General features: G+C 43.1%; 1 protein-coding gene across 4 annotated transcripts in view; it reads right to left on the bottom strand.

Moving 5' to 3' along the window:
• Creb5 (cAMP responsive element binding protein 5) overlaps positions 1 to 23,440 on the bottom strand; it is a 402,021-nt gene that overhangs the window by 293,908 nt on the left and 84,673 nt on the right. For all 4 annotated transcript variants that reach the window (XM_006982222.4, XM_076566830.1, XM_076566832.1 and 1 more), the window contains exons 3-4: positions 18,089 to 18,182; positions 3,529 to 3,650 (exon numbers count right to left, since the gene is read on the bottom strand). In XM_006982222.4, coding sequence (XP_006982284.1) covers positions 3,529 to 3,650; positions 18,089 to 18,182 — 216 coding nt within the window. The remainder of the gene's footprint in view (positions 1 to 3,528; positions 3,651 to 18,088; positions 18,183 to 23,440) is intronic.

Raw genomic sequence — 23,440 nt, 5'->3', positions numbered from 1 at the left:
CAACACTTTCCAAGTCTAGGATTTCCCTCAGAAGAGTTATGAGGCGATGAGCAACTATTAGTGTCAGAAACAGAGATCATCTTGGAGACTGTTATCTGCTGCCCCTGGCTGTGACCTGCTGTAACCTTTCCATAGACACACTGAGATTATTTTGGAAAAGGGATGTCAGAATTGGATTCAGAGTCAAAAGAACGGAATCGTTTCAATGGGTACAAACGAATCAGAATCCATTCTCTATTTGCCTTTTATCTGGATTTTCTAACCCAACATCTGGAGATGTAAAGGTAAAAAGTGCAGGACCATTTAAACCAAGTTCTCTAAATTAGTGAAAACATCTTCCATTTTATAAAGCTCTACTGAAGAAACACTTCAGGTGCTTGCCTATTAGAAGACTTGGGCCAAGAGTGGGCCGAGGAGATGCCATGCAAGGGTGAGAACCTGAGTTCAGATGCCAGGCACTCACATAAAAGCCGGACATGGCATGTTTCCCACATGAACACGTGTATGCAACAGAGGGGTGGAGGGAGAGTGAGAGAGAGAGAGAGAGAGCAAGAACAAGAAAGAGAGAGAGAGAGAGAGAGAGAGAGAGAGAGAGAGAGAGAGAGAGAGAGAGAAAGGGGGCTCAGGTAAAAAAAAAATCAGAAAACAGTTTGAGATTTAGAATTAAAGGGAAATACTTGGGAATCGGGCTTAGGGATGTACGTACCCCAGTGACAGAAGGCTGGCCTGTCATACCTGAGGCCCTAGACCTCATCTGGAGCCCTGGGAAGAAAAACCTTGCTGAAAATGAGTCAGCACCTGGAATGTGCAGCAAAAGGAAAGAAGGAGAGGCGGATCGTTGGAAAACACTACAGAGCTCATGAGGGCGGGCTTTCTGTCTCTACTTTGCTAAGCAGCAAGAGCAGAAGTGCAGCAGGAGCTTCAGGCGGCAGGCCTCCAGGGATGCGAATCAGGAGAACTGCAGTCCTGGAGGGAGGAGACAGCACCCTTCAGACTGGGGACAGGGATGCTCGCTGCGCTCCCCACCCAGTGGTTCTAGAGCCATGCCAAGGGACAAGCCACCAAGGCAGCCACTTTGCTGCTGCATGAGTCACAGTGCATTAGTCACTGGGGAGATGTCCCCTCTTGGAGCGATGGCCACCCAAGGCTGGATTCCGTCCCTCTGGTTTGAACCAGACAGAGGAAGAGGGAGCCTCAACAAGCTCAATGTGGCCTGGCTCCCAGGGCTTGCTATGGTGTCCTGCAGGGCCTGTCTGCAGCCGCTCCCCCACAGCCATCATGAGCGCATCCCATGGCGACGAGCAACCTTGGAACATGAGAAAAACACCATCCTGCCATTAGCACAGGGCTCCTGCTCAGTCCTGCTTGTTGCATGATTCCATTTTTAAATTTTAATGAGTTCATGTCTTCTCTACCTACAAGAAATTTAAGGCAATTCACCAAACATATATAGCATGAAAATATTTTTGTTTCATTAGAAATCAGGACCGGAGGAAACATAAACTAGAACTGAAAGTCTAGTAGATGGAGGAAGTAAAATATTACTCATTATAGCGGTCTAAAGGGCTCTCCAAGTTAAGCAGTGCCCTTGGCTTTGTGATAGTCCAGCAGTCTGAGCAAAAAGAGAAACACAACCAGCACACGCTTCTCACAGCCACAGCAGAAAAATGCTCAAGTTCCTCAGGGGAAGCAAACCATTTCCTGGAATTCAGATCTGCAAGAACTGCTTGCAGAAGGCTTCACGTGGAGAGTCAGGACTAACTCCCCAGGAGCACGCCTAAAGCCACGCCCCCCCCCCCCCCCCCCCCCGCTGAGGCTGCACACTACTGCTCTTGGTAAAGGAACTTCAGGAAAATCAAGGGGGTGTGCTTACTACCATTTTATCAGAAAGAATATGAAGACGGTACTGACCACACTTGCATCTTTATCTGAATCCAAGACGCCCACTTCAACTGTCTTGGCAAAATGAATGACATTGATTCCTCGGTCTTCTACTCATGCAAATTGATCAAAAGAACTTAAACGCATTATTCAAGCAGAGGGAGCTTACTGGAAGGACCCCCCAGCTCTCCCTTGCCACTCCCATGGGGTTTTAAAGTTTATATGCAGCACAATGAAAGAGAGTTGTATCTTCTAGTTCTTGTGAAGTGCTTCTGAAAGTGTTCAGGACTTTACGATTTGCCTAGCAAAGAACAACAGATAGGAATGTGTTTGGAAAAGCGAGGACAGGAGTGAGAAGGAAGGGTGAGGATAAATGGCAAGTTAGTTAGAAATAAGGAACTCGAATTGTGATTTGGTTCTCCTCCTGTAAGTGCCCTGCATCTTGCTACAGTACCGCAGCCTCCTCACTATGAGCCAGCACCATGGATGACTGTCACATGGAAAACCCTGATGGAGAAGATTACTACCATTTCACACAGAGGAAGAGTCAAAGGTTTGGAAGCAGGCAGAAAACTATCAGAGCCTTCTACAATTTCTTTTCCAGTCGGAACAGCTGGAATTTCAAGTTTCGTCATCACTTAGCTGTGTGTCCCTTTTAACCGTCTTCCACATTTTACATGGCTGTCCATGGACTGTGTCTAACATGTTCAGCACATTGTGCGCATTAGTGACACCCTGTGACAGCAACAAAGAATTCATGAAAAGCACACTTGTCAAATTTACCTGTGACCCTACCTCCTTTGCTTAATCTTGTTAGTAGATTTAAAAATTCTACCAATATAACATGGACAAAGAAACCTGAAGAATTTCATGAAGTGACCCACAGTTGAAGCTAATCTGTTTGCCTCACCAACAATATATGTTCAGTAACCTGACCAGATAAGGTGACCAGAAAGTGATTTCACATCTGCTAGAGAACAACCAAAGATTATGGAAACCAGACAATTGCAAGCAGGGCCCAAATCAGATGAAAATCCTGTTGTCTGCCATGTGATGAGTCACCCGTTCCTGCCCCTTGCCCTGCTCCCTTTTGAACACACTGCCTACATAAGATCTGCTGTTCAATACTTAGCAAAGAAAAAAAAAATACCTGGTTGGGGGTGGATTCATGCGACACAGCTTTAAGAATAAGGTAATATTTTTCTAAAGCTTGAATTCTGTGCTTCAGATACTCATTTCCCCATGACAAACCTGAGCTCTGTGTGCTATCACAATCAAAGGTACATCCCTTTAAAAGGAGAAGGTTGACGGTCACACACAAATACATAAAATACTATTACACACAGGCATCGTGGCACGTATCTGTAATCCCAGTGTTTGGGAGACTGAGTCAGGGGGATTGTACATTTAACAGCCTGAACTACTTAGCAAGATCTTGTCTCAAAATAATGTTCTAGAAACACCTCAACAGTTTGCAGCACCAGACACTTTCCACACGGTGCCGGGGAGGCACGCCTCTAGCGTCCACCCGGTGCCGGTGCCGGGGAGGCACACCGCTGGCGTCCACCCGGTGCCTGGGAGGCACACCGCTGGCGTCCACCTGGTGCCGGGGAGGCACACCGCTGGCGTCTCCCCGGGCCCACCTACCCGCTTGCTGTTCTCTTCTTCTTGAGCCTTCCTGAACTCATGCTCAAAGGAGCAGTCAAGCTCGCTGAAGAGACCCACCTCCTCACAGTTCTTCAGGAATCTCGTGGGCGTCGGAGTCTGATCTGAAAGCAGAGGCCAGAAGTCAATAGCGGGGACTTTCCTCCAATTGCACGGTAAATGAAAGCAAATTCCTTCATTCCCCCTCTCCCCCATCACCTTAACGTGATGCCCGGCAGGCAGCTGTCCACAATCTCCCATCCCTTTAACTACAATGGCCATGTGGAAGGGGGAAAGCCCTGAAAAGAAGATATCTATATATAAGGACTTCCCAGCCCTCCTGACCCCCACATCCACTTTCATCCCTGGACAGTAGTAAATATTTTTGTCCTCCGTATCTGGAGTCAATATCATCTGAATATACACACATCACAGCACGGGGAATGAGCCTTTTTACTTTAATGTGTTAAAAAAAAAATGATTTAGCTAAAAATCAACCCCGAAGATTTTCTATGCCACTCTCAAAGTTGACTTCAGGAGTCTGGACAGAAAAGGAGTGTATATTTTCATTGAAAACAAAAAGAAACAAACAGGCCCGCTAATTCCTCCTTCTTAATGCAAAAAGTAGCTCAGCAATTTTATCTCCTCCTGAGAACCAGAGAAGGATGATAAGAGGTTCCAAGTCAAACATGCTCAGCTTCCATCTTTTATAAAATATAGCATTATTGATTTTTATTTTCCTTTGCTGCAGCCAAAAGAATGTTCTGTGGATACTCTCTAAAAGGAAAGGAATTTCTTTCATAATCTGGACTTTCTACAGAGCTTACTCCTTAGAGAACTGGAGGAGATGAAGCCATGATCTGCAATCTATGTAGTATTTTCACACCCATGTTTTCTCTGGAATCTAATCTCACAGGACCCTGGGAAGTAAGTAAAGTAGAATTATCCTTAAGACTGGCTATCTTCCTTCAGATTAGACACAGACAACATGAAGAGCGCTGAGGAAAATACTTTTATTCAAGGCAGAAGATACAATAAGCAGAAGGGAGGGGACATAGCCACCACACACACACACACACACACACACACACACACACACACACACACACACACATGAAATGAGAAAACTGGAATGAAATGAGAAAACTGGAGAGCCAGTGAGATTTAGGCTCTTCTTCAGGTCTCCTGGGTGGTGGTGACCCCAGGATCACAAGCAAGGCCCCTCATCTCTTCCACTGTGTGCTTGTACTATCCCTACCTAAGCCCTTGGCAAACAGGAGATTGAGTGTGGCTTCTGTGCAGCTTGATCTGTATACTGCCTCCATTTCACTTTCTGTACAGTTCTCGAAGCTACAGTCACCAGTTATCCCTTACACAGAAACTCGGCGCCAGGCCTGCATGCTACAAACTATTGTATCACAAGAAATCAGGACTCTGCTTACTTTTCCACACACATAGAAATCCAGTAACTATCAATTGAGACTCAGACTATCTTCCCGCTCACAAAGCAGGTGGCTTGTTACCCACCCTCCTCCATAGAATCAGCCCTTCACAGGCAACGTGTCCTGATTCCCTATGAGAAAGGGGCATTCAGTACCCGAGGGGTTGGCATGGACTCTGGGGCAGCAAAGTTCCAACTGTGCTCTTTCCTGATTCTTATCCTCAAGATCCAAGATTGTGAGTCTCTACTCCAGATGACTATAAATCAAACCTTATCTTACATGAAGACTGTGCTTTGTGCAAATGATGTTTTTAGCACACTAAGTTACTATGATGCACACATGGATATCAGTGTGTCTCAAACATTCATATAACCATTGTATGATTATATAAAACAACATATTTCTACAGAAATTTGTGGTTCACAAGCATTTTCACCCAAATTGTCTCACATATGTGTATAAGTAGGGTAGATACTATTCTGAAAATGGAAAAATGGTCTTCCTGAACAAGACCACACAACTTATAACCATCTCTTTCAAAATCTTCTATCACCTTCAGACAGGATCTCATTTTAGTCCAAATCCCATGTTTTGCCCTTTCAGGATCAAAAAGCTTATAAGCCCTTTGTGTGTCAAACAATTGTGTGTGTGTGTGTGTGTGTGTGTGTGTGTGTGTGTGTGTGTGTGTGTGTGTAAGAATTTGACAATCCAGAAGTCCATTCCATATCTGGAAAATAGCACGACTTAGAGGACATAAATACTTTTCCTAGACTTCCTCCTTTATCTTTCCAATAAAATTCTAAAGGTTAAGGATCCTATGAATCCAAAACTCAGATTAACTTCAAAAGCCACTGCCCATAGGCCCAAGCAATATACAACTATTGAAAGGACAGTCAAAGGGAGTCACTAGGAATTAGTGATCAGGGCAGAAATAAGACCCAGACCTACAGATAAGGAGTTTCTGGATAGGAGGTGTAAATAGAGAACCCGAGTACAGCAACAGACACCTGTGTACTGGCTGTGGTGGCCTGATTCCTCCGCTGGGAGTCTCTTTCTGGACTTGGAGCTGAGCACTTTCCTTCTACCTCAATAATATTCACAGCCACCATGCTGGGTGAAAACTACTTTTCTTGTCCTATTTATGAAGAAATCAAGTCTTGTCCCAGGTCCGATATGTAAATTGAGTCCATAATTTTATTGGTAATTAACCATTTTATCAATGATAGCCTATTTTTTTTTAATGAAGCCATTCTTGGAATCCTGCCTGTCCTTCATAGAGCTCCCTGCATTGGAAGCCTCCCTTCTTTGCTGTGTTCCAAGAGTGTTTCTGAGGAAACGCCATGCCACAGAGAAAGGGTTGGCCACTTGTCATTACAGGAGTTCATTTTACCAGGTCTTGCTTTTCCTCTTATTCCTCCATGCTTTTTTATGGGCGATTAAGTATTGAGAGTCATGGTTGAGAACCGGGCATCATGGTCAAGTGCATGCATCAGTCAGCGATAGCATCAGCAACAGAAACACCCCAAATAAGAACAGACAGAGCTCTTTGGGTAAATAACAGCTTAGATGCAGCCTTTCAACGGTGATGAGGGCACACCTTGAAGACTTACAGGAACTGATTTCAATGGAAAATCATACTGAAGTGTTTAAAGTCACGTCAGCAGTATCCTTGAGGTTCCTGAGGTATTGACCTCATGATGCGGGCCCACAGCATTAATCACAAATGATATGAAAGAGGACAGACTCCAAGCAAAGCTAAGAGATTTTTATTTTTCTTCTATGCTAAAGCAAAAGACTCTCAGTTACTATTACAGACCGACACACAAAGGAGGTGGGGATGGGGATGACCTTGGCCATCATCTTGGGCTTCCTCACCAAGAAATCCAAACAAGTAGAGCCCTGCATAGCAAAGACAGTGGCTGCCCTCCACCCTAGAGCAGATGGCCCAAAGGGAGACCCCTTGAGTTGTTACCAAGTATGATTATCTTTGCCGCATATACCAAATACCTATACTCTCATTTGAAACATGCAAGAGACACTGACCCTAAGCTTTGATTCATCTTGGTGAGTGAGATATCCTTTCCAGTTACAAAAGAAACTAATAAATGGCACCTCGCTTTCATCTAACATTTATTGGACTGAGTACAGGATCTCTAGCTATCTTTGATCTCTTATCCCTCCAGCTCCAAGTAAACCGGGAAGTGTGCAGATGCTCAAAGGAGGAACAGCTCAACCTTTCGGTTGCTTAAGTCAGAGAGGCAGGAATTTTCACTGCCACGAATGCCTTTGCCAAATAATTGTTTCTCCTGAAATCCCTTGAACTTAGTGGGGGAAACCCACAGCTGTAAACTAAAATGCTTGTAATCCCTTCCTCATTTCGATCCAAGAACATCAGTCTGCTATAGCACCAAGTGACATCTGTATCCTGAATGGGAGTGGCTGTGCTTTTCTGGTGAATACGAAGATGTGTTCAGACAGTAGGGACAAGCAGCCCTCTTAGGATGTACAGGAACTGGTTTTTGGTTTTTTGTTTGTTTGTTTGTTTGTTTGAGGAATGCTGAGCTACGCACTTAAGACTTTAGGCTCACCTTTCATTAGGTACTTCAGAAAGAAACACCCAAATAAAAGACAGGACAACCTCAAACTTTTGAACTTGCACTTCACCTGTGCACAAAGTTTTCTGTGGTTATCATCCTAATACACCTGGATGGATTCTGCATGAACATCTGCAGGTTCCCCTCTGTGGTGATCATCCTCATATACCTGCATGGATGCTGCATGAACATCTGCAGGTTCCCCTCTAGGTTATCATCCTCATACACCTGGATGGATGTGCATGAACATCTGCAGGTTCCCCTCTGTGGTGATCACCCTCATACACCTGGATGGATGCTGCACCTTCAGGTTCCCCTCTGTGGTGATCACCCTCATACACCTGGATGGATGCTGCATGAACATCTGCAGGTTCCCCTCTGACAGAGACTTACAAACAGCACACAGGGTTCTGGGGAGCCTCAAGCACCTGAGGCAAAGGCAAGAAGGAAATTTTGATCACTTTTCTTATTGTCGAACATGCCTTTAAGGAGAATGAAACCCTGTCATTTGCTGCAATGTGGGCAGATCTGGAAAGAGTTGAGCTTAACAAGCCAGGCATCCCACAATAAAAAACACACATTTGCATGCATTTGTGGAGGTTTAAAATATTCGTTTTATACAAGTAGAGAATAGAATACTGGCTACCAGAGGTTGAGGAGGGTGGGGCAGAGGCAGGGAAAAGGGTACAGGGGTATGGTTGGGCAGAAGTGATAACGTCTAATCTCCTATGGCACAGTAAGATGCCTATGCCTAACAATAACTGAATACTACATGGTAGATGGTAAAGGCTTTAAAATAGTCTCTACACAAAGGAAGCATAAACATTCAACATAATGGGTAGACCAGTTGCCCTAGTCTGATCAATACACATCAACCACATACATTGAAAATCATACAGTACCATATAAATAGGTATAGTTTGCACATATCAATGAAATGTTTTTCAAGATCCTTTGCTGAATGTTTCATGAGGAAGGGGTGGCTCCTCACTGAGTCTCTATCCCTGTAACAGCGAACCAAGGAGCCTTGCAATGTTAAGATCCCACTGCTTATCTTACAAGGAAGAGTCCTACAAACTTGACCTTATAACTCAGAAATTCATCTGCCAGTTACACAGAGGAAATTCTGTAGACATTAACAGCAGGAAAGACTATAAGTTCATTCATAACACTATTTTTAAAAGTAGTTCTCAAGTTCCCATAAGGAGCTGGAAAGACAGACCTGTCATTAAAGCATTTCCCTTGTGAGCATGAGGACCTAAATTCAATCCATAGTACCCTGTGAAAAGCCAGGTGTGATGGTACGTGCTTGTAATCCCAGCACCAGAATTGAAAAAAAAAAAAAAAAAAAAAGGAAGTAGAATCTTGAGGACTGCTAGCCAGCTAGCTTAGCTTACTTGGCAAATTCCAGGCCAAAAAAAGAAAGAAAAGAAAAAGATGGGTAGTTGGGTAGTGCTTGAAGGATACCTAAGTTATCTAGTCCTTCACATGCACATAAACACACAGCACAATGTATTGTTCTCTCTCCTCTCTCCCCTCTCTTTCTGTCTCTCTGTCTCTCTCTGTCTCTCTCTGTCTCTCTCTGTCTCTCTCTCTGAGCATCACCCCAATAAATATGGTCACTACAAGGTGGATCTAAACAGCACACACAAAGCTAAACTCACAAGCCTAATAGAAGTTGCTAGCCCATTTGGTTCCAGAGTTGTGTTTAAGTCACACATCTGTCTGCTTTATTTCCTCAACCATTAAAAGCAAGATAAATCAACAATTTTAAAAATGATGTGCAGAAGACAGGCAAGATAACATATTAAAAGAAGAATGTTGGCCCTGAGAGACTTTCTCCTTGACTCAGGCACTTACACAGTCACATGTTATCACCTATGAGCTAGCTAAGGACTAGGGTGAAGCCAAGGAGTTTGGTACCCTACTGTTAGTGATCAAGAATAATATAAAGATGTCATTGCCCACATGTGATGCACATACATATACACATAAGAATTTAAGATCTCACTAGCTATTTTGAATTCATGACTTTTCTAACCAGAAATTATATATAATGTTGCTTGATGGTATTCCTCAATAAGTTGTTTAGGGGGCTGAAGATATGGCTCAGAGGTTAAAAGCACTGGTTGCTCTTCCAGAGAACCCAGGTTCAATTCCCAGGACCCACATGGTGGTTCACAACTATCCATAACTCCAGTTCCAGGGATCTGAGGCCCTCTACAGGCTTCCAAACATACCAGGCCCATATATGCTTCACAGATACACATGCAAACAAAACACCCATATACATAAAAATAAGCAAAAAATTTAAAAGCAGGTGACTCAAATCAAAGCAAAAAAAAGCGTTAAAATAAATGTAGTGGGTAGCCATTCCAGCTTGAATCTGGAAGTTCCAACCCCCATTGAGACTCTGGCAGCTGTCACGCCTATGAGGCGGGGCGAGGGGAGGTGTCTGGAGACCAGAGACCTGGATAGGCAAGCGCTTTCTCTGTTCCTGGACCCTAGACGGTGGAGGTTGACTGAGCAGAGCTCCAGAGAACACTGCTGGATTGCGATACACCTTCCCCAGACGCCCCCCCTCCCCGCCCCGCGATCTACCTATCCCTTCATTTGTAAGTCACCCACTAAATAAATCTTCCTTTTAACTACGTGGAGTGGCCTTAATAATTTCACCAATAAATTAGTGTATCTCTTTTAGTAAGAATTGAAGTTGAAAGGTGAGGTAATTTTATGCATTCCTTTTATTTTTACAGTTACATTTCTCTCTTAAGTTTTCATCGAAGTTTTTTTATTTAAACACTTTAACTTATCTCCTGTCTACCCTTTAATAAATATCTACTTAGGAGAGTTTACATTAAATAAACTTTCAGACTCATTGTCTTTATAAGAGCAATGGCCAGGAGCATCTGGCAGAATTGTAAGGAGTTCAGCAAGGCTTCTTTCTGGCCACCAGTGTGCCTCTGAGCGTGACAACACAGGAGCAGAAGGACCTATAGCAACACTGACCTGGCTGTCTTCTGTCCCCTTCCCCAGGGACAGTGACATCACAAGGCAAGCCAGGGTGAACCTGGTTTTAGACAACGGTTGTGGCATACATAAAAATCATTCTGGCTAAGGTGACCCTGTGCAGAGATGGGCCATTGTCATGCTCTTGATTCATTTATCGACAACATGAAGAACTGGTAGACCAGATGACCTGGCCAGTGCCTGTGAATTGATGGGGAAATGTGTTGATGGGGGCTTCTTTTGCAGCCTGTGCTCAGTAGCTCTACATGACTTCGACGTTGACTTAAACTCAACAAGTACATCTTCCAGACAGACTCACCACCAGTCAGGAACCTCAAGTGCTCAAAAGCAATCGGGCCATGAGTTCACTTTGCCTTTGAAGCATGGAGCTGGCACAAGGGTTACATTACTTATACCATTACATCAGAGCTCTGCCAGCCGAGGGAACAAGAGATAGGAGGTGATTTTATCACCATAACATGTCCTGAATAGAGGAAGATAAAGCCTCACATTTCCACTTTGTCCTTAATTGTATGAGCTCTCCTATATGCTTTGTTCAAAGCTTGCTTTCAGGTGAAACAGTAAGAACAAGTTTTTCATATAAAAAGAATTCTGCAGAACAAGGCTTCAATTCATTCCTATGACTGATTCACAAGTCTGTGTTTCTTGGCCAGTTAGAAACATGGATGAGAAACCGACAGCCCCCATAGATGCCAATAGCCACTAGTTTTCTTCTAACCACAGTGAATGAGACAGTGTGACTTTCAAACACGTCTCTGTGGTCCTTGAATCACTCATGTGTTGGAATCTCCTCCCACACTTTCACTGTTTGCGTCACTTGCAGGCTTAGAGCTAGGGTGTCCACAGAGGAAAGGTAGTCCCTAGATTAACCAGATCTAGCTTAGAGTAGAACCAGAACTTAGCATACAGCTCACAATCTAGATGTGCAGCAAGAGAATGACCAAGAATTTGGAAAAGGCCATCTCATCATATGGAAGAACGGGCATGAGGAATAAAGAAGATAATGTTTATAGCGGACAAGGCACAGGTTGCAAGCACAGGACAAGACAATATGCTGTCTGTCTTCAGACTACTATCCTGCTGTCCTCAGACACAGGCCGTCCTTGACAGCTTGTGTGCCATAAAGCTTCAAGTCACTTACATAGTGAGAAGTTACTAATACTTTCTGCTGTTTGATTTACTACACTTGTATATATGTGTGAGTGTGTGTGTGTGTGTGAGTGTGTGTGTGTGTGTGTTTTACACATTTCCACTATCAGCTTTTTTTTAAGTTTCAACTTATTTTCAAGGTGATTTGGAGTGATACGACATCTTCCCTTTGGGAAACTCTTCAAAAGGAATTATTGAGTAGAGTATTAGAGTATTCTTCAAAGAGCCATGAGCAATGATTTGGGGGGCTCTTTGGATAATCCTGATCAACTCTTTGCAGACAAATGTTCCATTTCATTAAATCACATTCTTTCTTTCTTTATAATGAGAATTAGGTTTCAAGTCTAGTGTAAGTGATAGGCTGACTCCAGACTCTATCCAGAGATGTGGTTGAGTCTCCTTAACTGTCTCATCATTTACACCAGAAGATGAGTGCAGCTGGGAAGGAAGATGAGAGGAGGAAGTGTTTGCCTCCCTTCCATGTCTCCACTCCAGAGACAGCTGGCTATGCCACATCTGTCCTGTGACTGTGTGTCCTCAGCTCTGGGATGACAAACATGCACCTTATCACACACATTGCCACCATATTCTGAAGGTAGGACAAAGGACTTCTAAGCCCATACTACTAGTTACCAGGTCTTGGTATGAAAGCTGACTTCCTGGGCACCCGCGCTTAGGTGGCCTGCTGGATACTTGCTGTCACATTGCCAAGCTTCACAGTACCTGTCACCAAGCAATCTTTCCTTACTTATGTAGGTTGTCAAGTAGTTGATCATTATCCATTTTCCTCCATAGACTGCTTGAGTATAGTAAGTACTATGTGCTCTACGTCCAGCCATGGGCACTGTAAGATCTTGATAGGCACTCAGTAGATGTTGAATGAATGAGGAAATGGTTGTAGTCTATCTTCTCATACCTTGTCTGTGTCTGTCCTAACTTCATGAAGTGGGTTACAATGTCTGGTTGTGGGATTGCCAGGCATTTGAAAGCCTATTCCCATGTGTCTTAGTTAGGATTTCTATTGCTAAGAGATGCCATGACCACAGCAGCTTGTATAAAGGAAAACATTTAACTGGGGTGGCTTACAGTTCAGAGGTTCAGTCCATGATCATCATGGTGGGAAATGGAGGCAAGCAGGCAGGCATGGTGCTGGAGAAGGAGCTGAGAATCCTACACCTTAATCCACAGGAAACAGGAAGTGAATTGAGACACTGGGAGTATCTTGAGCATAGGAGACCTCAAAGCCAATATCCACAGTGGCATACTTCCTCCAACAAGGCCACGTGTACTCCACCAAAGCCACACCTAATAGTGCCACTCCCAATGAGCTTACACAGGCCAGTTACATTCAAACAACCACACCATGTGTATCTCTCTCAGGCTTCCCACCCAAGCTGTAGGGTTAAGGTTTTTGAAAAGATTCATGACACTCTCCAATTTTATCTTCCCTTCCATACAGCAAAATCTATCATCTTACACCTATGTATGCTTATGAAGGCCTACCTCAGAGGGCAGTCCTGGCCCACTTTCTCCACAGGGAAGATTGAACTTACAGGTCCTGAGATTTATGACAGGAGTATGAGTAGGGGTACACTCCAAAAGATCCTTTTTTTTTCCTATTCCCAATTGGATTCTCATTGAAATATTATTTGATTTTTTTTATTATTTTATTTTATTTTTGCTATAAGTAACATTGCACCTAGGTGCTTTCTCATTCTGGCTTTTGTTTGATTTTTCACATATAAAACCTTGGAATCCTGTGAAAATAATACTGTGTTAGAGCTGCTTGACAGACAAGATGAGAATTCCGAGTGCCTAATGACGGTCCAATTAAAGTAGCCTCACGTGCTGTCCTCTTCATCTCTGCTGAAATTGGACTGCGATTTTCCAGTTGAATGGGTCTGTGTATGTAACAGCCAGTCATTTTGTTGTCTGCATGTGAAAGGAAATTCTGTTCTACAGATTCTCTCCTCAAAGTCCGCTTAACACCTTCTGTATCTCAGGACTGGAGAGGTGACTCAGCAGTTGAGAGTTCTTGCTGCTGTTGCTAGAGCACCCACATGGCGGCTCTTAACATCTGTAACTCCAGATCCAATGCCCTCTTCTGACCTCCATGGACACAAGGAACACACATATATGCAAGCGGAACACTCATACACATAAAGTAAATATTAAAAAAAAAAACCTATATTACAACTTCCCTCATCATGAAGCTACATTTCATTTGAAGGAAGACAACTGAAAGCCAAGACTTGTGACCACCATCATCAGTGAACTCTGGAAATGTACCATATAGAGCAGACTAGAATGAGAGACCCATAGCTGGAAAGGCTGTATGGATCCTTTTGTACCTCCAATCAAGTGCCACCACCCCACTCATGTCCCTATCTACCCACTTAGAGTGAGGAGTTTATGTTTCAATGCTATTCAGAAGAGCAGACTCATTCAAATACCTGTCACCTGCATCCACTCTCTGTGGAATAGCAAGGATCGGTGACAGTCAGTTTTGAATAGTATACTCTACTCAACCTGTATAAAATACTGCTTACAGAAAAACAAAGTATTTCAGATCTGTCAGTCCCCTGGGGAGAAAATGTCCTTAGACAGAGACTGTGGAGGATCAAACCTAGTTAGGGCTTCATACATGCTAGGCAAGCATTCTAGCACCAAGCTGTCCATCCATCTCTGGAAACTTATTCTTGAAGTGTGCATCTGTGACATTGCACCATCTTCTTTAATTATCTATGATAGCTGCAAACAGTGAGGATATAGTCATGCTACAAAATAGAGACTAACAGGACGCCCTAACGCTAGCCATACAAATGCACACTGAACACATCTTCTCTTCATAAGATGTCAAGTCCCGCTTCATCTGAAATGTCATTTTGTGCAACTAAATACTGTTTGAAAAATGGATCAAGAAGAATTTGGAGAGTTTTGCTTGATGTTCATTTACTATTTGATTGATACTATCATCTTCGTGACGAGACACAAAATAGACTTAAGACAAATAATATTTTAATGAACAAATTTCAGTGACAAGGGGAGTTTTTAATGAATTGAAACAAATCAAGATACAGATGGGTAAAACTTCAGTTAAATTTATAGTTATAAATACACTAAAATCTTAATTATAAAATTTAGATTATTTTATAAATATACAACTTAGTCACTTCCTGGAACAAAAACAGTAAAGTGCAAATATTCAACAGAAAGGCTATTTCCCTTCAATGTGAACAGCCCTAGAATGCAACACATAGCCAGCATTAGCTCTCTAAATACAAGAACATGGATCTGGACTGGGCATCTCTCCCTTTCACAAAGTCTCAAAAAACTATGGGCATGCAAAGTGGGAACTATGTTTTGAAATTGAGCACTTCACTGGAATATGAAATCATTCCATATTAACTTCAGTAAGAGAGCAGGAATCAGACAAAATGTGCCCCTGCCTTAACCATGCTGTTTTCTCTGTGTTTATCTCTTTCTTCCTTTTTTTCATAACAAATTTCCCATTTCATAACAAATTCCTCATTTATTTTCACCTGGTCTACTGATGATGGCCAGTAAGAGCCGCAAACCAGCAAAGGTCCAGGACAAACCATGGGCAGACTGCAGGAGATTAATCAGAAACCTGTTTTAGGCAGTATAGACAAAGGGGCCTCACCCCATCATTCATGTGTTCATGTGTTTTGGGCTGCTATTTTACAGGTGTTCAGATGAGACTCTTTGTAGAGCCAGGCTAGCCTGCCTGAAAGACACTACCCATGCTGTAGCTTGCCATTATAGCCAACGTATCCTTCACACTCGCTTCTCTTGAATCCGCCCTCTTGCTCTACTGGGTGACCTATGCTAGAGATCCAGGTTGGGAAAATAAAGGAATAGCCAAAAGGTTTCACTATTGGGAATGACTACTTATGGACTCACGTTCACTTCTGAAACATAAAATTAGACTGTGTGCACCTTAACAGACTTCAATAAGTGACACCATGCAACGTAACCTTCTAGTTTCTCTGTCTCTTTCACATGGGACTTTCTGCACTTCTTTAAACTCATGAAAAGCTGAATCAGTCCCTGAATAGCAGTGTATTTATTCAGAAAGAGAGAGAGAGAGAGAGAGAGAGAGAGAGAAGGAAAGAAAGAAAGAAAGAAAGAAAGAAAGAAAGAAAGAAAGAAAGAAAGAAAGAAAGAAAGAGAGAAAGAGAGAGAGAGAGAAAGAAAGAAAGAAAGAAAGAAAGAAAGAAAGAAAGAAAGAAAGAAAGAAAGAAAGAAAGAAAGAAAGAAAGAAAGAAAGAAAGAAAGAGGCGGGCAGAGAGTAGAGAGTGGAGGTGGGCAGTGACAAAGGAGAGGGAAGAGGTCCCCTTTGGACTGGTCTCTTGAGCACAGAGCAGCACCAGTGACAGACCACTAGTGTCTTGTAAAGCTGTGATGACTCCAATATAAATCCACCTGCTCACGTGTCTAACCTGGCTGCCTGGTGATGGAGGCAGTAGCCCAGTATGTATCAACCCAGAAGGCACTGAGGATCGAGTGCTCTCAGCACTGCCCTGCTTGGTAACTCCTGGATAGCTGCTCCTGTTTTTTGTACCCTTCATGGTACTAAACTGGCAATTTGCATAGAATTTAGTGATAATGGCAATACAATCCCTAGAAATTTTTTTTAAAAGATTTATTTATTTATTATGTATACAATGTTCTGCCTGCATGTGTGCCTGCAGGTCAGAAGAGGGTACCAAATCTCATTATAGGTGGTTGTGAGCCACCATGTGGTTGCTGGGAATTGAACTCAGAACCTTTGGAAGAGCAGCCAGTGCCCTTAACCTCTGAGCCATCTCTCCAGCCCAATCCCTAGAAATTTTAAGTGCAACAAAAATTGTAACTCATACGAGCAGTGGGTTTCCCTTCTGATGTCTATCAACATGTGGGCAGAGGAGTGTCATCTCTTTCTTCATGTCAGGGAGACAGAGGTGCAGGTCAAATGGTTCCTGTGTGAAGGAAATGACCTGGTCACCCTGCTCTGGTCTGTGAAACACTCTGAACTCTTTCATTGGCCCTTCACATTCAGTTAGTCAAGCATGCTGCAGAGACACAATCATTCCCATCTGACGGAGAGAGAAACTAAGACCTAGAAAGCTTTAGTTATTTGTTCAAGGTCACACAGTCAAGGCAGAGTCCAGACTAGCTGTCAAGTTCCTCTTTGTTATACCATTATTTTTTTTTTTTTTTTTTTTTTTTTTTTTTTTTTTTTTTTGGTTTTTCGAGACAGGGTTTCTCTGTGTAGCTTTGCGCCTTTCCTGGAACTCACTTGGTAGCCCAGGCTGGCCTCGAACTCACAGAGATCCGCCTGGCTCTGCCTCCCGAGTGCTGGGATTAAAGGCGTGCGCCACCAACGCCCGGCTATACCATTATTTTTCTAATTTCCATTTAACATGGGAAGGAATGAGGATTAGTTAATAAATTAATTCTTGTTTATTTTGCTCCCATTCACTGAGCGTGTTTCTGTGCATAATCTCATTAGTTCACCCACGTAAGAGGCAGGTATTATTTCTTAAGGAAACTGGCCTTCTTGGAGCATCTCCTCTGTTCCTTCCACTAAAGCCGAGTGGCACTGGCCTCCTACAGCATTCATTTGATATGTATCACTGATGAGCCTTGATTTGAACCAGGTTTCCACATGCAAGCCTACCATAACACATGCAAGCCTGCTCTTATATCCATGAAGGCAGGAAATCGGTCAATCTACATATTTGCAGAGCAGTGCATTACACAGGCTCAGTTTACATTTGTTGTCTGTATGGTTAAGGCACAGATTTTTTTTTTTTTTTTTTTTGGTTTTTCGAGACAGGGTTTCTCTGTGTAGCTTTGCGCCTTTCCTGGAGCTCACTTGGTAGCCCAGGCTGGCCTCGAACTCACAGAGATCCACCTGGCTCTGCCTCCCGAGTGCTGGGATTAAAGGCGTGCGCCACCAACGCCCGGCTTAAGGCACAGATTTTTAAATGATCCAAGTTTCAATGCCACATATAAAAATGAAAGTTACATCAGGTGCCGTGATCCATATTATAACCTCAGCACTAAAGAGGTGGAGGCAGAAAGATTAAGAGTTCAAGGGCATCCTTGGCTACATATCAAGTTTGATGACAGCCTGGGCTACCTAAGACCTGTCTCTGGGGGCGGGGTGCTCAATTGTTTGGTAACTGTGGTTCTAGCTGATCATATTTCTGCTATAAACTAAACATATATACTTTCAAAATACAGATTTGCCACTGGGCTCTAACCCACCAAAACATGAGTGAGTGTCTTACGTGGAGCTAACCTGATGCCCCAAACCTTCCTCACCTGATGCTTTCTTACCTGAGAGCATATTGTCTGTTTTTATTGATGGAAACTTCAAAGTCATCTCATGCTTGTGCCTGTGAATCATCAGATGGTCCTCTGTCGGGAACCGCTGGTGGGTAAATGAGAGAGGAACAGGGAACATTCAGTTTGCAACACATAGTTCACATCACAGAGAAAAAGACACTCAGCATCAAAAACAGGACAGGCAAGACAAAAACAAAAACAAAAAATCAGTTCTGAAAAAAAAACAGTGTTATCACACAAGCAAATACAGTGCACAGTCCCATGCTGATTTACACACATGTGCTGGGGGCGGGGGTCCCCTCAACTATATGCAAGCATGCGCATTATCATGTCCATTTGTTTACCAAGAGGCTTGCCTACTTGGCAGAGGAATACTGATAAGTGGTCTCTAGTCATTCCCCAGTTCCCCAGAACTTTCCCACAGTCCTCTGCTTCTTGCTTAAGCCCAGCTGGCTTATCAGGGAACTGCAGAATCTGTGTGTTTCTTGAGAACTAAAGGTTTCCATCTGGGGGGAAGAAAACTTTCAAGTTCAAAGACTTTGAACTCTGTCTTATCCTTGGCTAACTAATGAAACAAAAAGTGTGAAGGAGCCCTGTTGAAGAGACTGAAACAACACACACAGAAGACACACTGCGCCCGAGAGCCTGACTCTTCTTAGGGAGTCTCTTAAAAAAAGACACCAGCGTTGAGAGGGATGCTCCTTGTGGTCCTGAAAAGTAATGAATGACAGAGAGTATAACATCCAAAAGGAAGAAATGGATGGAGATCTGGGTAGCACTGGGGATATGCAAAACCACGTGGAACTTTTCTGTACCAGTTACTGCTTTACATAATAGTGTAAAATTAAGTCTAAGGCATGATAAGTATGCTAGACATTATCTACCGATTAACCAAAAATAAGAGAAATGCATGACATAGAAAGAATTTTGATTTATGTCAGACTTTGGGAAAGAACTCCATACCATGCTTAATTTTTTAAATATATCTGCTAATGTACACCATGACATCTTTATAGTATGTTTCTGTTTATGAAGACCCAGTCCCCATATTATCTGGATTTTTTTTCAAATTATACATATGATTTTATAGCAATATGACAAATTATTTGGGTTGTTCTATACTCTGCATACTGTAGTCAGCCTGTATTTATTTGAAATTTTCCGGGTATGATGTTAGGGTTGTCAAAAATGTTGCTTCCAATTATTTGGGGCAATTTCTGGCTTTTCAGTGTTGAATAGAGCCATGTGAATGCCTCTGTCCATTGCATCATGAATGAAAAAGACCTGTCTTCCAGAGGCAAGTATCTGGTCTCTGGTGTAAAACCCTCTGGTCATTTCCCTTGCCCTACTCATGGCATAGCAAGGTGGTTCAGAACAGAAACAGTGACCCCTCAATAACTCTAAATCTCTCAAGGGTTATGCTAAAATCTAAAGGAGAAAAAAGTGTTTCCTTAAAAACTCTACCATAGAAGTGTAGCCATCAGTAATAGAAATAAGCTTTGTGGTTTGGCTGTAATTCATTGTCAAGCAGACGCTACCCTAACACGGCTCAGCTTGGTATGTGTGTAATGACTGAACTGAACGGAGTTTTTATTTATTAAAGTTTGATTTGTTAAAGTCCAATATAAACACAGGAAAATAATACATCCTGATGGACATTTCTGAATCTTTGATAACTTGAAAAGAAACTTCCAGAACTCAGGATGGTCAATATGAATCTCTATTACCTTTGTACACCATGGTTGAAGTTTTTCCTACAAAGAGAATGGATTTGTGGTCAAACAAGGGAGTTTACTAGGCTGAATCCTATGAAACGTTCTGAAAGCGGTTCTTGGTGTAAACATCACTTATGTACTTGATGCTTGTATCACATTCTGAAGAGTTTGCAGAGCGGCACTTGCTCCCGACTTCCGGTTACATAGAGGTATACTTTATATAGCTGCGGGTATTTCTGTGTCTGTATTATCTAGTCTTATGATTTTCTTAACACCAAATATTTAACACTGGTAAAAATGAGTTAAAGAGAAAAAATAATGTAATATAAGCAATATGATAATATCTTCCATATTAATAAGCCATTTAAAAAAGTTATTGTTTTATTCTATATGCCTAAGTGTTTTGCCTGCATCTATGTCTGTGTGCCATGCATGAGCCTAGAATCCATAGAGGTCAGAAAAGGGCATCGTACCCTGTGGAATTGGAGTTATAGATGGTTGTAAGCCACCATATGGTTGTTAGGAACTGACCCAGGCCTCTGAGATGGTAGTCAGTAACTTAACTAACTACTGATCATCTCTCTAGATTCAATAAGTTGTTTTTTTAAAAATAATGTTTTTAACAGGTTTTTAAAATTTTTGTGCATGTGGGGTGTGAATGTGTTAGGGGTATGTGCAGGAGAGTACAGGTGTCCACAGATGCCAGAAGAGGACGTCATATACCCTTGTAATTACAGGTGGTTGTGTGACAACTGAAGTGGGTGCTAGGAACAAAGTGTGGGTCCTCTGTGACATCATTACCTGCTCTTGACCATTGAATGAGCCCTCCAGCCCATAATGAGCCATTTTTGACTCTGTAAACTAGTAGACGCTAAAGTAAGTGTCATACAACAACCAGGATGAAATAGTTTACTAGCCCAGGCTGGCCAAGAACTCAGGATCTTCCTGTTTAGCCTCCTACGTGCCAAGATTACAGGTATGTGTCTATAAGACTGCATATTAACTAAAGTTGCCTTCTGAATAAGACAAGTAACAGCAAACTGTAAATGAGTGAGATGCGCAGTATAAAATGGGCATGAGAGTTGAAAACAACAACCAACAGAGATAAGAGGAGAGTGGGGGCCCTGGGCTCTAAGAGGACAGACAGAGCATAGGGAGCATGCTCCTTGTTACTTCTGAGACAAAGATCCTGTTTACGGATCACATTGTAAAAGATCTCCCAGGCATGAGAGGCCATCCATCCCCAACAGAGCAGTTCTCTTGAAGAAGAGAAAGTGGAGCAGAGGATCCCTTCCATCACCTCCCCTAAGAAAACGCAAGCACTAACACTTCTGTGTGATCATCCTCCTGACACCCTAATCTTTTCTCTGCATGTTCCCAGAATATGGGATAGCAGAAGGGCAAATGTCGTGACCACAGCAGTTGATATGTCTATGAGTTATTAATATTCCACCAACGATGACACTCAGCTGATGGTTACATTTTCATTCTGCTAAAAGATGGGCATAGTTTTATAACAGTTTGTCCATATAAAGGTGACACCGACGTACAGACACATCGTCACATCCAAAGCTGTGGAGGAGGCTTGAGATCGTCCCCCTTAAAATCAAGACACTACATAAATCCTAATTTCTTACATTTATCCAACATTTCCCACAGTCCACTTAGCCTCGTTAAAGAAACACCTTGGCTTCCTCCTTCAACAAAACATTCAAGGGCATTCAAAAAGGGACCTGTTCAAGAACTCAGGGTATGAGTCTGTGATAAAGTACTTGCCTAGGATATGTGAGGTCCTGGGTTCAAATCCCCAGTGCTACACACATAAAAACACTTAACCCCCAAAGTCTACCACACTCAGTCCCCTCCGACTCTGCATGCGACTTGGCAGATTCTCCCTCTGTCCCTCTTGGCTCAAATAAACTGAGGCTGTCCACTGCCCCACAGGATGCTCTGTACCCTTATCTCCTTGGCATGGCTCCTTCAAGCTCTCCTGCTCTCTCCTGCCCTCTCGCTGGCTTCTCACTCTTGACTCCCTGGCTATCCTTTAGCTTTTACGAAGCTGCCTCTCTCTGAAGGCTGCCATTAGGTTACTCTGCTTCGGCACTGTCTCCTGCCCCTGGAATGCTCCTCTAGGCCATCACTTCGGCTCCCACGCCACCGACTCACTCACTGATCCCTCCACCCTCTGCTTCTTTCTCCCATGTCTCCTTCGAGGAACTGACTGCCGAATCCCACAGCCTTTGCTCCATCCTCCAACGACCCCAGCCCTAACAGTGCAGGACACCAGTGACGACGTGTCTATGGCACTGACTTATCTATACCTTGTCTGACTCCAGTGAGGGAAAGGTGGCTTAGAGCAATGCATGAAATAGAGTGCGAGAGTATCCGTTAGTAGTTGGGGATCCAGAGCAGAAGGGATGCAGAAGAACAAAATAAAAACCCAAATGAAACCACCAGCATTGTCAACCAGGAGCAATTATGACTCTAGAGGACACCTGGCAACCTCTGAAGATATTTCAGGTTGTCACAGCTGTGGAGTGCTATTGGGGTCTGGTGGGTTGAGGCAAGGATGTTGCCAAACACTCTAAAATATATAAGATAGTGCCCACATCAAAGATTAGGGTGCCTGGAAGATGTTAAAAATGCCAAGCTTGGGACAGCGTGTGCCATACAGTTCAATACTTATATGTAGATAACTCTCTCCTGTCTGACGCAGATGAATCTCACATACGGCTAGAAGCTCTTCTTTACTGGTGCTCTAACCCGGGACAAATCTGAAAATCCCACCCTAGGCCGACCACTCCTTTTGTTTTACTGGATCTCTGAAGGGTCCTGTTCCATAGAGAAGCCTTCCATTTACCTCCCCCGCACAAGTAAAGTCAGTTCCCCAGGGTGGTCTATTGCTTCTTCATGAAAAATTAAACTCAACTAGTTAATTGATGATTTCATCATATGATTATAGATCTGATGCCCAGGTCTGTGAGAGCAGAGATCTATGTATTTGGTGCAGTGCAGTTTTCAAGGGGCAGTTAGAATGCCTAGACACACACAGGTAGGTACCCAGAAAGTGTCTAGGTGGCTTGTAGTAAACAACACTTAATGTCTATTGTCACAGGCAAGCAAGCAAAGCCCTCCAATTATCCGTGTTCCTTTAGCCAAAGAGGCTTACCTTAGAAGAAACGGAGGGGGAGTCTTGTTTCAGTTAGTAACCAGGTTTCAACTTAGTAAGGAGATAGTCTGCATTTACCATGGAAAGTCCTCGTCTACCAGGATTTTCCCAGTTATGTATCATCCTACCCACATTCCCCTAGTATTTCCTACTTCAGAATGACTTTCAAAACCAGTTTTCTCCAAAATATTTTTCTCTACTCATTTTCTTGTTCACAAGGTAGAAAGAAACGTGAGCACCCAAACCTCTGATGAAAACCCCAGACTCTGGTTGCTCAGCAGCTGATAACGCCGGGGACAATGTTTTATGTTTCTGTGACTTTGTCCCTCCAAGAACTCCTCCTCAGATTCTTCCAGAATCCTCCGCAAACTCTGAGAAACTATAATAAGGGGGGGTACTCATCTGACTCCCACCTGACCTTAGGCGCTGCCCCATACAGGACTGCCAACCCTATCACAT

The sequence above is a fragment of the Peromyscus maniculatus genome, chromosome 3 (genome assembly GCF_049852395.1).
Source record: "Peromyscus maniculatus bairdii isolate BWxNUB_F1_BW_parent chromosome 3, HU_Pman_BW_mat_3.1, whole genome shotgun sequence".
NCBI lineage: Eukaryota > Metazoa > Chordata > Mammalia > Rodentia > Cricetidae > Peromyscus > Peromyscus maniculatus.
The sequence above is the reverse complement of the archived record's forward strand: the minus strand, read 5'-3'. Positions and strand labels throughout refer to the sequence as shown.